Below are 15,843 nucleotides of genomic sequence, written 5' to 3' on the forward strand. Positions count from 1 at the left end.
TATATATATATATATATATATATATATATATATATATATATATATATGGTCCTTGGTGGAATGTCAGTCTATATATATATGGTCCTTGGTGGAATGTCAGTCTCAAAATAGACCCTTATGCCCATATATTCGGTCCCTGTGGAGCTCCTATGTTTTCCATGTCATACTAACTCCCCTTTCTTTCATATGATTCCCTGCACTCTGCCGAAGGTTTGGTTATAAGTCTTAGTATCTGTTTTGATACACTGTTAGGTAGAGTCTTTCAGAGGCCCTCTGCGTTAGGCTCCTGCCCTGTTACTTGTTTTCTACTATGAAAAAATGAACATCACATTTGTCTTTCTAAGTGAGGATTGATCATCTTACTCTGGGTCTTCTTTCTTGTTTATCTTCTTTGGGTGTATAGATTTCATTATGTTTATCATATCTTATAGGTCTATATGAGTGAGTATATACCATGTGTGTCTTTCTCCTTCTGGGAAACCTCACTCAGAACGATCTTTTCGAGATCCCATCATTTGTCTGCAAATTTCATGATTTCCTCATTTTTGATTGCTGAGTAGTATTCCATTGTGTAAAAATACCACAATTTCTGTATCCATTCTTCCATTGATGGACACCTGGGTTGTTTCCAGGTTCTGGCTATTACAAATAAAGCTGCTACAAATATGGTTGAGCAAATGTCCTTGTTGTGTACTTGAGCAAATTTTGGGTATATGCTTAGGAGTGGTATGGAACTGAATAGAAGACCCAGAAATAAACCCATACACATGTAAATAATTGATTTTTGACAAAGAAGCCAAAACCATTCAATGGAAAAAAGACAGCATCTTCAAGAAATGGTGCTGGTCCAAATGGATGTCTACAAGCAGAAAAATGAAAATAGATCCATATTTATCACCCTGTACAGAACTAAAGTCCAAGTGGATCAAAGACCTCAATATAAAACCAGATATTCTAAATCAGTTAGAAGAAAAAGTAGGGAAGAGCCTAGAACTCATTGGCACAGGAGACAACTTCCTGAACAGAACACCAACAGCACAGGCTCTAAGAACAACAATCGATAAATGGGATCTCATAAAACTGAAAAGCTTCTGTAAAACAAAAGACACTGTCATCAGAACAAAAGTACAGCCTACAGACTGGGAAAGGACCTTCACCAACCCTATATCTGACAGAAGGCTGATATCCAGAATTTATAAAGAACTAAGGAAGCTAAAAAGCAATAAATCAAGTAATCCAATGAAACAATGGGGTTCGGAGCTAAACAGAGAATTCTCTGTAGAGCAATACTGAATGACAGAGAAACACTTAAAGAGATGCTCAACATCTTAGCCGTCAGGGAGATGCAAATCAAAACGACCCTGAGATTTCAGCTTACACCCATCAAAATGGTTAAAATAAAAAACTCAAATGACAACACATGCTGGAGAGGTTGTGGAGAAAGGGGAACCCTCCTCCACTGCTGGTGGGAATGTAAATTGGTACAACCACTCTGGAAATCAATCTGGCACTTTCTCAGACAATTAGGAATAGCTCAAGACCCAGCTATTAATTTATTTTTTTATTAATTACATTTTATTCATTTTGTAACCCAGCTCTAGCCTCCTCCCTCATCCCCTCCCAAAGTCTGCCTTTCTCCTTCTTTTCCTCCCATACCTTCCCCCCAGCGTGAGGTATCCCAGAAGCAGAAAGACACATGGTATATGCTCACTCATAAGTGGATATTAAAAAAAGAAAATATAATATAGGATAAATATACTAAAATCTGTACACCTAAAGAAGCTGAGCAAGAAGGAGGACCCTGGGTAATTTGATTAATGCTTATTCAGAAAGGTGTTGCTCTGTTTTTAAGGAAAAGAAACAAAAAACTGCTCCATAGTTTTTCTTGCTAGATTACTGTAAATCTGCCCCACTTTTTGGTGTCATTTGTTCAAGTTTATGAATGTTTAATATTGATTTATCTATACCCAAATCACCACACACAGACTAGTATTTATTTAATTAATCTAGAACACCATGCTGGGCAATAATTACTCCATCCTAAAGCTCCAAGCCTGCATAGCTTCCTTTCAGATTTCCAATATTATACTTACTTTTTAGTCATATGTTAAGTCCGTTTTTTTTTCTCCTGACATTCCCTGGTCCTCTTTTCTCCAATCTCTCCTCCCACTCCCTCTTTCTCCTCTCCTCTAGACCAGGATGTCCCACTCTATTCTCTCGATTGCTCAGCATTGGCAGGATTTTTTTTTTTTTTTGGCAATACAAAGAACAAATGATAGAATGTTTACACAAACATGAGAGAGGTGATGCTTAGAATTAGAATCATAATGCAATTTCCAGATTGCACTATGTTAGATATTGTTTTAGAGAAATAAACATTTGAATGAACAAGGGTAAATTGTATACATGACACAAGAACATAAATACAACACTCATGCAAGAACACATCCTGGAAAGGATGTCGAGAAAGAGGAAAACTCTTGATTACTGGTGGGAGTGCAAACTTCTTCAACCTCTTTGTAAATTAATCTGGTGCTTTCTCAGAAAATTGGGAATAGTTTTACCTCAAGACCCATATATTCCAATCCTGAGCATATACCCAAAGGATGTTCAACTTTACAACTAGGAAATTTGCTCAACTATGTTCATAGCCGCTTTATTCATAATAGCCAGAACCTAGAAACAACCCAGATGCTCCTCAGTTGAGGAATGGATACAGAAGTTGTGGTTAATTTACACAATGGAATACTACTCAGCAATTAAAAACAAGAAAATCATGAAATTTGCAGGCAAATGGATGGAACTAGAAGAGATCATCCTGAGTGAGAAGTCCTAGAAGCAGAGAGAAATGCATAGCATATAATCACTCATAGGTGTATATTAGCCATATTATATAGAATAAACATACTAAAATCTACAGAACAAAAGTAGCTAAATGACAAGGATGAATCTAGGGAAGATGCTTAAATCTCATTCAGAATGGCAATCAGGATAAACACTGGAAGTGGCAGAAGTGAAGGAATAGGACTGGACCTTACCACAAATGTTCTCTAAAAGACCACATCCAGCAGGGCATCAAAGCAGATGCAGAGACTCTCAGTCAAACCTTGTACAGAGTGCAAGGAGTCTAATGGAAGAAGGGGTATATCTTGGAAAGGGGCAAGGAGAAGCTGAGGGAGGGAGGGCGGGATTGGGAGGGAATAAAGGAGCGGGATACAGAGTTAATAAAATGTAACTAATAATAATAAACAATAAATAAAATATAAAAGATCTGTACTCTGCCATTTTCACTGATATCACCCAGGGGAAGAAACTCTGAAGATACTTTGCCCCTCTTCTATCTCTGTGGTAACTGTAAAGCTGTTTTATTTCCACCAAGATTATGGGTTAGTGGCCTCCAAAGTTACCACTGAGCTGCTGAAAAGTAGATCGGGTAAGCCAAGCTGGAAGTATCATAAACTCAGTTCATGCAGTTTATATTCAGCTCCTTTTCTAGAAAAAAAAAATCAAAACAAAACCATTGACAAGAAAAACAAAATAAAGCTCCTTGAATTAATGCAAGATTTTGGGTTAAATTCCAGAGTTTTGAAAATGTTGGATAATGTTTGCCAGGTTTGTTTGTTTGTTTGTTTGTTTGTTTTGTTTTGTTTTTAATTTTCAGAATCCCCACACCATCTAAGCCTTGAATGTGTTACCCTCAAATGGCATTTATGTAGATTACCAAAAATTAAGCTTTTCTTCAAAAAGAGAATAAAAATGATAAAGAAAAAAAAAGATCTTTTGGAGGAATCTCCATGCATGATCTCAAGCTGTATTATAGAACAACAGTAATATAAACTGCATGGTACTGGCATAGAAACACAACGGTGGATCAATGGAATTGAATAGAAGACCCACAGACTTATGGACACCTGATTTTTGACAAAGATGGCAAAACCATACAATGGAAAAAAGATAGCGTTTCAACAAATGGTGCTGGTCTAACTGGATGTCCCATTGTAGAAAAATGCAAATAGATCCATACTTATCACCCTGCACTAAAGTCCAAGTGGATCAAAGACTTCAACATAAAACCAGACACACAAACCTGTTGGAAGAAAAAATGGAGAAGAACCTCGAACTCATTGGCACCGGAGACAACTTTGTGAACAAAACACCAACAGCCCAGGCTCTAAGAGCAACAATCAATAAATGGAACCTCAAGAAACTGGAAAGCTTCTGTAGTACAAAGAACAAAACAACAGTCTATGGACTGGGAAAGGATCTTCAACAACCCTATATATGACAAAAAGCTAATATCCAGAATATATAAAGAACTAAAGAATGTAAAAAGCAAAAAATCAAGTAATCCAACTTAAAAAATGGGGTACAGAGCTAAACAGTGTCTTCTCTGTAGAGTAATATAGAATGGCAGAGAAACACTTAAAAAATGCTCAAGGTCCTTAGTCATTAGGCAGATGCAAATCAAAATGACCCTGAGATTTCAGCTTACACCCATCAGAAGGGCTAAGATCAAAAACTCAAGTGACAATACATACTGGAGATGATATGGCGAAAGGGGAACCCTCCTGAAATTCTGGTAGGAAATAAAACTTTTACAACCACTTTAGAAATTATTCTGGTGCTTTCTCAGATAATTAGTGAGAGTGCTTCCTCAAGATCCTGCTATACCACTCCTAGTCATATATCCAAAATGTACTCAAGTGCACAAGAAGGACATTTGTTCAACTATGTTTGTAGCAGCTTTATTTATAATAGGTAGAAGCTGGAAACAAACCTGATGTCCCTCAGTTGAGGAACTGATACAGAAATTGTGGTACATTTACACAATGGAATACTACTCAGCAATCAAAAACAAGGAAATCATGAAATTTGCAGGCCAATGTTGGCATTTATAAAAGATCATCCTGAGTGAGGTATCCCAGAAGGAGAAAGACACACACGTTATATACAGTATATACTCATTTATAAGTGAATATTTGACATATAATATAGGACAAACCTACAAAAGAAGCTAAGCAAGAAGGAAGACCCTGGGTAAATTGATCAATCCTCACTCAAAAGGACAAACTGGATGGACAATGGAAGAAGGAGAAAACAAGAAACAGGACAGGAGCCTACCACAGAGGGCCTCTGAAAGATTACCCAGCAGTGTATCAAAGCAGATGCTGAGACTCATAACCAAACTTTGGGCAGAGAACAAGGAATCTTATGAAAGACGCGGGAGTTAGTAAGACCTGGAGAGGACAGGAGCTCCACAAAGAGAGCAACGGAACCAAAAAATCGGCACAGGAGTCTTTCTGAGACTGATACTCCAACCAACAACCATTCATGGATATAACCTAGAACCCCTGCTTAGATGTAGCCCTTTGTAGATCAATATCCTAGTGATTTCCCTAGTAATGGGAACATGAATAGTCTCTAGTATGAACTCAGCCACTAACTGTTTGATCACCTCTCCCTGATGGGGGAGCAGCCTTGCAAGGCCACAGACGAGCACAATGCAACCACTCCTGATGTTACCTGATAAGCTAGGGTCAGATGGAAGAGGCGGAGGACCTCCCCTATCAGTGGACTTAGAGAGGGGCTTGGGAGGAAATGAGAGAGAAAGGGTGGTATTGGGAGGGAATGAGGGAGGGGGCTGCAGCTGGCATACAAAGTCAATAAACTCTAATTAATACAAAAATAAAAATTAAAATAGCAAAATTAATGATAAAACCTGTCATATCATAGAAAACTTAACATACAATGCATCACCATCCACTTTGTAGTTTTATTTTAATCTATGTAAAATTAAAAGCAAATTTAACATGAAAAACAAAAATCAAAACCTTTTTCTCTCTGTTGTCATTGCTGGTGTTTGAACCCATGACCTCATAAGTCCAGTGTACCAGGTCAGTTTTTTATTTTGGCTTCATACAAACACATCATAAAATGTAATTATTTTTCATAACTACTTTATTAATATCTCTATTTATGAATAAGAAAACATGCAATACAGAGCCTGAAATAGAACAATTAATACACACTTGCCACTTGACTATATACAGCCATACGGGTCCAAAAATATCCAATCTTTCACTTCCAAACGTCCCATACTTCGGGTTCTTGTTCAGTGTCAGAATCTATATGGTACCACAGAGGAGGAATCTTCCCCAAATAAAAATATAAATACCCAGTTCATAAAATTTAAAATATTTTAAGCAGGGACAACAAAAATTTCACAAGTTTTATCCTTATAATTATCATATACAGTCACAAAAAGTTGCCTTCGTTTTTAAATTTGTGCACACACCTTTTTATGAGCATCCCTTTCTTCTCTAGTCCTCCTGTTGTAAACTTGCAGTACTTTTAACAATCATATTTATGAAAATCACATGGGTGGTTAGTATAAAAAAGGGACTGTGGATGAATATTTTAAGGTTCTGAATAAGATTCTGTAGCATGATAATTGTCAAATGTTATCAAAAAAGTCTCTGCCCAAATATAGTCAGCTCCTCTGCTCTCATATTATCCAGGACAATTGAGCCCCTTAGAAATTCCAACTATAGTACCCTATGTTTGTGAGAAAATTCTTCACTTCAATATAACTAAAGTTGGGTTTACAAAAAAAATTTAAAAAGTATAATCACAGTGAATTTTAAATCAGAAGAATGTAATGAATTACGTTTTCATAAATGTATATTAGCTGTATGCATATTCAACCTTCATAAAATAATTAAAGAAAACTTTAAATATGTTTAGGAGTAAATGCCATTTAATTTATTCAGAACTGAAAATGATCTTTTTGTTTATGACATGATTGTATTTTAAGGACTACACAAATATGAGCTAATTGGTCTACTATTTTACTGTTTTTATGAGCGTGTGTGACAAACAGTTTGGGAAGGCAGAAGCTATTCATACTGTCATCATTGCATAATAGCACTTGTCATTTAGCAATATTTTTTAACCAAATTGGCATAACTAAAAACAAATTGTTAAATTATTAAATGAGACTACATAAAATGTACTCTCTAAATTGTTTACATTGATTGTATCATCAATAAAAGTTAGTTTTAACACATTGACATTGTATTAGTTAAAACTTGGAGATAGTTTGAGAACTAATGTGTATGTATTTATCACATGAGATACACAGTGTTTGAATAGAGTTACAAGTGTGTATACTAAAGCTATAGCAAGAAAAGTCACCTTTTAACTGAATATGAGGACAATACAGAATAACCGGTTTGGCAAACATATTCTGATAATACCAAATCCCTGTCTAAGTTCAAAAAAAGCTGATCTTTCTCTTTTTCTGAGGGAAACATTTTTTGACTCATTATAACGTAAGATACTGTGCTGTTCTAGGAGAATATGTTTTGCTTTTCAGAAGAATCATTAGTGAGTTTTGTCAACACATATTTCTGTCCATCCATTCAAAGAAAGAATTTATCATGAGATGAGATAGATCTCATCAAATCTGAAGCCATGGAGATTCCTGGATTCCAAGGCTACACCTAGTGGAAGCTAAGAAAGAGAATGCATGGGGAGAATTACTGGGCTCACACCCCTTGCCTCTTTGGCTATGCCCAGCCTGCTTCCATTCAGTTTCACTCTGGTACAAAACCAGAAGATTGTGCCCAGTCATTTCATTTCCTAAACACTGTCTAAGTCTGATTATAAAATCAGATTTAGAAAGGGCAACAAAAGCATATTTGTTCATTCCTATATTTCTAGGAAAGGTATTAACACTTAACAAATTGTTAAACTTATGAATATAAAAGCTTCCCTACTAATTCCATAAGTCTCATAATCATAAAAATATCTCAAATATATAATTTTTCAGGTTCCATATTTCCATTACTAAAATAAGCATTCATATTTCTGATACATTATTTAATAAAATTTTACTGCCAGTTTTTATCTCTTTTTAAATTTGTGTATATGTGGATGACTATCTCTATACTAGTTATGGAAAGAATATGTGTAAATAATTAAAACAAAAGAACCATTTCTCACTCACATAACTTTTTTTTTGTAGTTGTTCTTTTTTTTTTCTTTTTTGTATGTGTGTGTTTAGAGGAAAAACAGCAGTCTACTGGAAGAACTGATTTTGTCATTCTGGGTTTCTTATCTTCCCCAGGTTTAGAATCTTCAATAACAGCAACAATAGCAACAACAATATCAATACATATATGTGATCTTATTTCAATAAAGTTTTAAAAACCATCAGTCTTTTGGGGGTTTGTACACCTGGAAAACCAGTGTGTTTCAAATCCCTGAAACCACCAACACATACAAAGACGGAAAGAGCAATAGTACTAACTAATTTGAAATTTCACTAATTAAACTCTAGGTGTTAAAAGTTAAGAACTTATACTGTACATCAAATCATATGCAATCTAACGAGCTGCACAAGGGGAACAATATATTCTCAACACTACTTAACCTACCTGGAACATGAAGGAGAACTTTTATCAACATTCATTGGAAAACATTACTAATGAAATTATACATTTATCATAGTTTATATTACAACATTTACACACAGTTTAATCATAAATTACATATCTTCAAGTTACACATTACGAAGTCCACACCAAATTTAATCAACAAGAAATATTCAGCACCTCAACCCAAACATAAATTAATTATTTGTTTAGTATAATATTGAAACTAGACACTTTCTTGATTTTGTTATGGGAGAAAATTAAGCTTGTAGTGTTTCTGTAAATTTACGAAATGTGCACATAGAAGATAATGCCCAGTTAAGTAGGCAAGACAGTAAGTAACTTGTAGACAACAAATGGAAATTAATGTTTCCTACGGATATTACTGTATTCTTTGTTTAGAATATATTCTTCTCATATGTGAGATTTTGTTGTTCACTGTTACTGGGGTAGTTATTATTTACCCCAAGAGGCAGTCATGAACTTTATTTCTCCCTCTACACATCTCCTTGAAATTCAGTGCTGTAATACATTTTGTAGGTTTAGAATTAAGTCTCTTAAAAAGTTCTTTCCTTACTTTCATCTTGTTTTCAGTAGTTTTCTTCAGTAAATTGAGCTAGATTGATAAAAATCCCTTAGTCTTATATACTTAATACAGGGTTTTATATACAACTTTGTTTCTTCTTTTCATTGAGTGTCTTTCAGCAACAGCCACTGAGCTGTCAAATCAATATTTAAATCATTCTAATCATCTTTAGAAATATTACTTTGTGGTAGTGGTTATACGTTAATACCTTCTTGGTGATTTTTACATACAAATTCCAGAACAGAAGCACCCAATTCTTACTGGAATATAGGCTTACCATGACAGATACAATAGTATTTCTGATATACTTTACAAAGGTTTATAAATATAAAAAAAAAAACACATGACCATTTAGGCTAATAGGTGCCTATATGGGCATAGTTATTGCACTTCACTGTCTTGAATGTAACTGAAGAGTAGAGAAATAGGCGAAAACCTAGATATGTACAATTTATATATGTTCTTTTTGGAAAAACATGTATATACAAATTATATCAATATATTCTTAAAATAAAGGTAGAAAACATTTTAAGAAAACAAGAATAGAGACAAAAACTGTAAAAGATCTTATTTTTACCCCCTGCTATAAATTTTTCAAGGTAGAAATATAGACAATAAAAACCCACAGGCAATTAAAATAAACAAAACAAAAAGATGAACAAAAATGCTACAGTACTTATGCCATCTAATTTTATCTGAACAAATGTTTAGGCAGATTAAAGGTAAACTTGGAAAAAACAGACAAACTAAAAGTAAACTTGAAAAATCCTATCTTTACAAGTTTCCCAAAAACTACATACTGAATCAACAAAAATCAGAAAGGACGAAATCATATTGCACATAGTGGAAAAAAATTACCATACATCAGAAATATATTCTAGATATTAATTTTTCTCATGATAAGCCTTTCCACACATAGAGATATAATTTAATTGTTTCTTTTGAAAATTCACAGTCCAAATCACAAATTTTAAATTGATTTTTATAATCCTTTACTAAGGGTCTAGCTCTGGTCTTATCCTGGTATTTGTTTCTATTTACAGAGCTATTTACAAATTTTCTAATTTAGAATATTCATTAAAAGTGAACTTTAATCTTTGAATATATACACATATTTTTGAAAATGTGAATTATCCATAAAGGCTTTATAAGTGATGTTCTTCCATGATGGAAGAATCATCCTTTGAGGATCTGGGCAGTTGACCTGAAGTAAAGGTGGTCAATGGAATGACTTTAATTGCGTCATCATCAAGATGAAGTCTTTCAGCCATGGTATAAAACTGAGCTCTTGTACTACCCTGTACTCCCTGATCGAGGGGATGCAGTCCATCAGCTCCAGCACCCTGCACCCATCCTTGCTGCAAACTCATTGGTTGTTGGACCTGAGTGTTATGGAGTGTAGCAGCCTGTGAAAGAGGAGTACTATGGTGAATTACCAGAGAGTGTGATAGAGGCAGGCTATAGCAGACCGCAGAAGCCTTTACTGGTGGTGGACTATGGCAGAGTGCAGTTGCCTGTGCTAAAGGAGGACTGTGATGGAGAGAAGCTGCCTGTACTGATGGAGGGCTGTGGCACAGTCCAATAGGCTGTGTCACAGGGGGGATTTGGCAGATAGCGACAGTCTGTGTTACTGGAGGGCTGCAGCGATGAACTGATGTGTTGGTCCTGGGTGGATTGTGGCAGAGAGCAGAGGTCTGTATCTGTTGAGGGATGGGATGGGTCAGAGAAGCTGGCATCCAGCAGGAATCAGAATGACCCAAGATGAGGCATTCTTGAGTGCAGTTGTCAGAAGCTTCTTCCACAGTTGGCTGCACTGTTATTTCTGCAACTGTGAGGGTGGGGAAACAAAACAAAATAATTTTTTATCATTTATATAAGACAAATAAGATACAAATAAAAAGTTGATACTCTGTTTAAGTATATTATGGACTTCTAGTGGTTTTACAACCAGTGCCTAATTTATCAGAAAATGTTACTAATGTCAAATAAATAGCAGGCAGTGGATGTATCGGTGGAGAATTTTTTGTATATTTATCTTTTCCTTACAAAAGGTACTGTAAGACAGGAAAAGATAAGAAACAGAGTGAACATATTTGAAAATCACTTCCTTGACTACCAATTTGTTTACGCAAAGGATGTGAATCTTAATAGGAACAAAATAAATACAAGTAGTCCATGAATCTTAACGTGAATAAGCTGGAATGGGCAGTCTAAAACGTGCATGTCCAATTACATAACCTATGCAGAGAGCAAAACTGTATGGATGATAAACTGATCAATGGTTTCCAGACTTTGGAGTTAACAGGAGAAGCAGAAAGAAAATCTTACTAATGCTATCCCTATACTTAGATGATTTTTCAGAGTGTAAGTAACCATAGAGAATGAGTTATTTTGTATATAAACAGAAATAGCAACAAGAGTTCAGCAACTATCAAGAAAATTAATGCTTTATAGTTCATTTCTAGATGGCTGTACTTCAAAATATTTCTAATAAAATAGTATTAGATGCCATATAAATACTCTCATTGTAATCTTACTCTTTGGAATATTTCAACTTTAAAATTTTATTCTTTTGTGTGTATGTTTTATACTTTGTGTATAATGTGCGTGAGTGATACTATACTCATTAATTCCTAGGCCAGAGCAAATATCTTTCTCTAATACTCTTCACCATAGTGTCTTGCAGCTGTCTCTCAGATCCAAGATGGCGGCGACTACCATGAAGGTGTCTGAACAGCAGCTCAGCAGTGAGAGCAGAGTGACCTGCAGGCTGTGCTGTGGACCTCAAAATCCCGATGTCTGTGTTTCTCAGGTGAGAGGAGAATCCAGGGGAATAATTGAGCGTCCATCATCAGGCCACCCTGCTAATACCCAAAAAAATTCCTGGGCTCTACCCGGCTCTACCACAGGCCTAGGCTACCCACCTCCCCCAAGTCCCTCCAACTGAGAAGACCTCCCTGGGACTGACTGCAGTTCGCTGGGCTCTGACCCTGAAGCCCTAGACCACCTTCACAAACTCACCATCTGTGGATATATTTCTGGCAGCTGTGATGCACGCAGCAAGGAGGCTCCTACCCTGCAGCCCTAGATTACCTACCCAAACCTACCTACTGGGAACAATAGCACCAGCAGTTCACTGGGCTCTTACCCCTCAGCCTTAGGCCACCCATCTGAACCCACCATCAGTGGATATTTTCCTGGGACCTGCAGCATGCACATAGGGCTCCTTCCCTACAGCCTTAGGCTACCCACATGCCCAAACACAACATCTGTGGATACCTTCCTGGACAAGCAACAGCAGGGTTCTGACCTTGCAGCCTTAGGCCATCCACCTCCCAAGCCCACTTTCTGAGGATATCTTCCTGGAACCAGAGCAGGCCAGCTCTGACCTTGGGATCTCACTCTCACTGCCTATGGAGTGAATACCTTCCTGTACTGTGGGTGGACTCCAAACCTGGGTGCTCACTCTTGCAGTCCTGTGGATACCTTTTGGATACAAGAGCTTCCTGTTTACAAACCAAGGAGTCCACACTAAACATCCTGTGGACACTTCCCTGGTCACAACAGCTAGTGGTGCTCACTCTCACTGCCTAATGGAAGGGATACGTTCTGCTATTGTGGAGGAGGAGAGGTTCCATTATGCTCACTCCACTCCTTCCTGGTTCACACAAGTCAGAATCAGCCAACACAGCACAGACAGTGAACACAGTAGAGCTGAACTGGGCTTGGGACCCAGGTTCCATTCCCTACTTCCCTAAGGGAAGTCTTTGGGACACCGGAGCAGCTCTAAGCAAAGAGATCTACCTGACAGTGCCCCAGCAGCCTGGCTCACATAGGCTACAATCAGAGAGCCAAGAACAGAAGAGAACCCAGTGGAGCTGAGCTTGACACCTGACCAAAATTTCCATTGTTCTCTTCCCCAAGGAGGCCTATGGGGCATTGGAGCATCTCTAGGCTTAGAGATCTTTCTGCTTGCTCCACAGCAGCCTAGATCACCTGAATCTGAAACAACTCAGACCCAGCACAGCCAGTGAGCTCAGCAGAGCTGGGGCAGGACTGGGACCCGAATCACATCTTCCACCTTCTTAAGGAAGCCTGTGGGAAAATGGAGGAGCTCTAGTCTCAGAAATTTTTCCATTTGTCTCCCAGCTACCCAGTTCACAAACAGAGAGCCAGAAGAGACAGTGATTCCAGGGGAGACTACTTAAGACTCCAGACACAGGGCTATCCATTCTGTAGTACAGGCTCCAGGTATAATCAGTCAAGGCTACAGACAACCAGACGGCTAAAGGATGGTATAACCATACAGGCAACAAAAACCAGGACATCATGGCTTCACCAGAATCTCCAAAAATCGAAGGAAATTCTATTGCAGCTGAAACACATAAAAAAAGATCTTAAATCTATAATCATTCAGTTATTCAAGGCACATAAAGAGGAAATTAACAAAAAGTAGAGGCCATCATGGACAGACAGGAATCCACATTCAGACAGATGAAGGAAATGGTGCAAGATATGAAACAGAATTAGAGCTCACAGATGCCAATCCAGACTACTATATCCAGCAAAACTTTCAATCACTGTAGATGGAGAAAACAAAATATTTTATGACATAATTAAATTTCAACAACCTATATGTAGCAATCCAGCCCTACAGAAGATGCTAGAAGGAAAACTTCAACCCAATGAGATCAATTACACTCAAAAAAGCACAGGATAAACACACCAACATATCAAAAAGCAAAAGAAAACAAACACACAATAACCACAAACTCCACAATAAAAGGAAATAAGAATTGTCACTACTATCTGATTTCATCAGTCACCTCAACTCTCCAATAAAAAGACACAGACTAACATATTGTTTGCCGATTCAGGATCCAACATTCAGCTGCATTCAAGAAACACACCTCTGCAACAAAGATATATACCACCTCAGAATAAAGGGCTGGAAAAATGTCTTCCAAGCAAAAAGACACAAGAAGCCAGCTGGTAGCCATCCTAATATCTGAAGAAATAGACTTTTAAACAAAATTAATCAAAAGATATGGAGAGGGACACTTTATTCTCATCAAAAGAAAAATCCACCAGGAGGACATCACAATCCTGAACATCTGTGCACCAAACACAAGGGCTCCTGCATTTGTCACAGAGAGAGTCTCCCCTCACTGCCTTTCCTGGTTTGGCTAGCCAGTGAACTCTTGGGATTGCCTGTAGTTTCAGTCATGCCTAGCATTTTTTGTTTGTTTCCATTGTTATATTTGTGTGTGTGTGTGTGTGTGTCTGTGTGTGTGTGTTTGTGTGTGTGTGTGTTATGTGTAGGAGTATGGATGAATGGATAATGGGTACTTAAACTCAGGTCCTCACACTTCATGGCAAATGATTTTACTGACTGAAAAATTTCCCCACTTTGTGGAATATTTTTGAAATAGAAAACAGATATAAAACATAAGTTTGAAAAATATTGATAGTACTGAACTGCTTACTCTTATGCAAAAGAACCAGAAATTTTATCATATATGCCTATAGAAAGGAACATGCAATTGTTTTATTTGCAATGTGTATAACAAAATCTCTAGATTCACTCACAGATTTTAAATAAAATCAAAGCTTCAAAGTAGAATGATGATTACTATTTGTGTGTTTGTGTGTGTATACCATATTGAGAAAATAGATTAAGATGAAAAAATGGATTTTTAGATATAGAACTTGCATATAATTAAAGTAACTGGATTAACTGTTTTTTTTTTTTTTGGTGTTTATCTTCTTGAGTTCTTTATATATTCTGGATAATAGCTCTCTGTAAAACATAAGGTTGGTCAAGATCTTTTCACTGTCATTTTGTTCAGATGACAGTATCCTTTGCTTTACAGAAGCTTTTCAGTTTCATGAGGTCCCATTTATTGATTGTTGCTCTTAGAGCCTGTGCTGTTGGTGTTCTGTTCAGGAAGTTGTCTCCTGTGCCAATGAAGTCAAGGCTCTTTCCAACTAACAAACCAAGTAATCAACTAAAAATTGGGGTACAGATCTAAACAGAGAATCCTCACGGAGGAATTTCGAAAGGCAGAGAAACTCTTTAAAAAATGCTCCACATCCTTAGTCAACCAAGAAACACAAATAAAAATGGCCCTGAAATTCCACCTCACATGCATCAGAACAGCTAAGGTAAAAAACTCAAGGAATGACAAATGCTGGAGAGGTTGTGGCGAAAGAACCCTATTCCATTGCTGGTGTTTATGTAACCTTGTACAACCACTTTGGAAATCAATCTGGGCCTTTTTCAGAAAATCAGGAATAGTGTTACCTCAAGAACCAGCTATACCACCATTGGGCATATATCCAAAAGATGCTCAATCATACAAGGACGTTTGCTCAACTATATTCATAGCAGATTTATTCATAATAGACAGAATCTGGAAATAACCTAGATGTCCCTCAACTAAAGAATGAACACAGAAATTGTTGTATATTTACACAATGAAACACTACTCAGCAATTAAAAACAAAGAAAATATGAAATTTGCAGGCAAATCGATTCAACTAGAAAAGATCATCCTGAGTGAGGCAACCAAAAGGAGAAAGACACACATGGTTTATCTTAATTTATAAGTGGATATCAGACATATAATATAGAATAAACATACTAAAATCTATAGTCCTAAAGAAGATAAACAACAGGGAGGACCCTGGGGATGAGGTTTAATCCTCATTCAAAAAGGAAAACAGGATAGACAGAAGTAGGAGAAGTCAGGGAATAGAACGGGTTCCTTTCACAAAGGACCTCTGAAAGACTCTACCAATCAGAGTATCAAAGTAGATGCT

General features: G+C 36.9%; 1 protein-coding gene across 1 annotated transcript in view; it reads right to left on the reverse strand.

The window, feature by feature from the left end:
- Window positions 1-10,166: 10,166 nt before the first annotated feature.
- Pcdh11x (protocadherin 11 X-linked) overlaps window positions 10,167-15,843 on the reverse strand; it is a 625,310-nt gene continuing 619,633 nt past the window's right edge. The window contains exon 7 of the mRNA XM_055598246.1: window positions 10,167-10,849. Within this exon, the coding sequence (XP_055454221.1) occupies window positions 10,167-10,849 (683 nt within the window). The remainder of the gene's footprint in view (window positions 10,850-15,843) is intronic.

The sequence above is a fragment of the Psammomys obesus genome, unplaced genomic scaffold, assembly GCF_907164565.1.
Source record: "Psammomys obesus unplaced genomic scaffold, mPsaObe1.curated_primary_1811, whole genome shotgun sequence".
NCBI classification, from domain to species: Eukaryota; Metazoa; Chordata; class Mammalia; order Rodentia; family Muridae; genus Psammomys; species Psammomys obesus.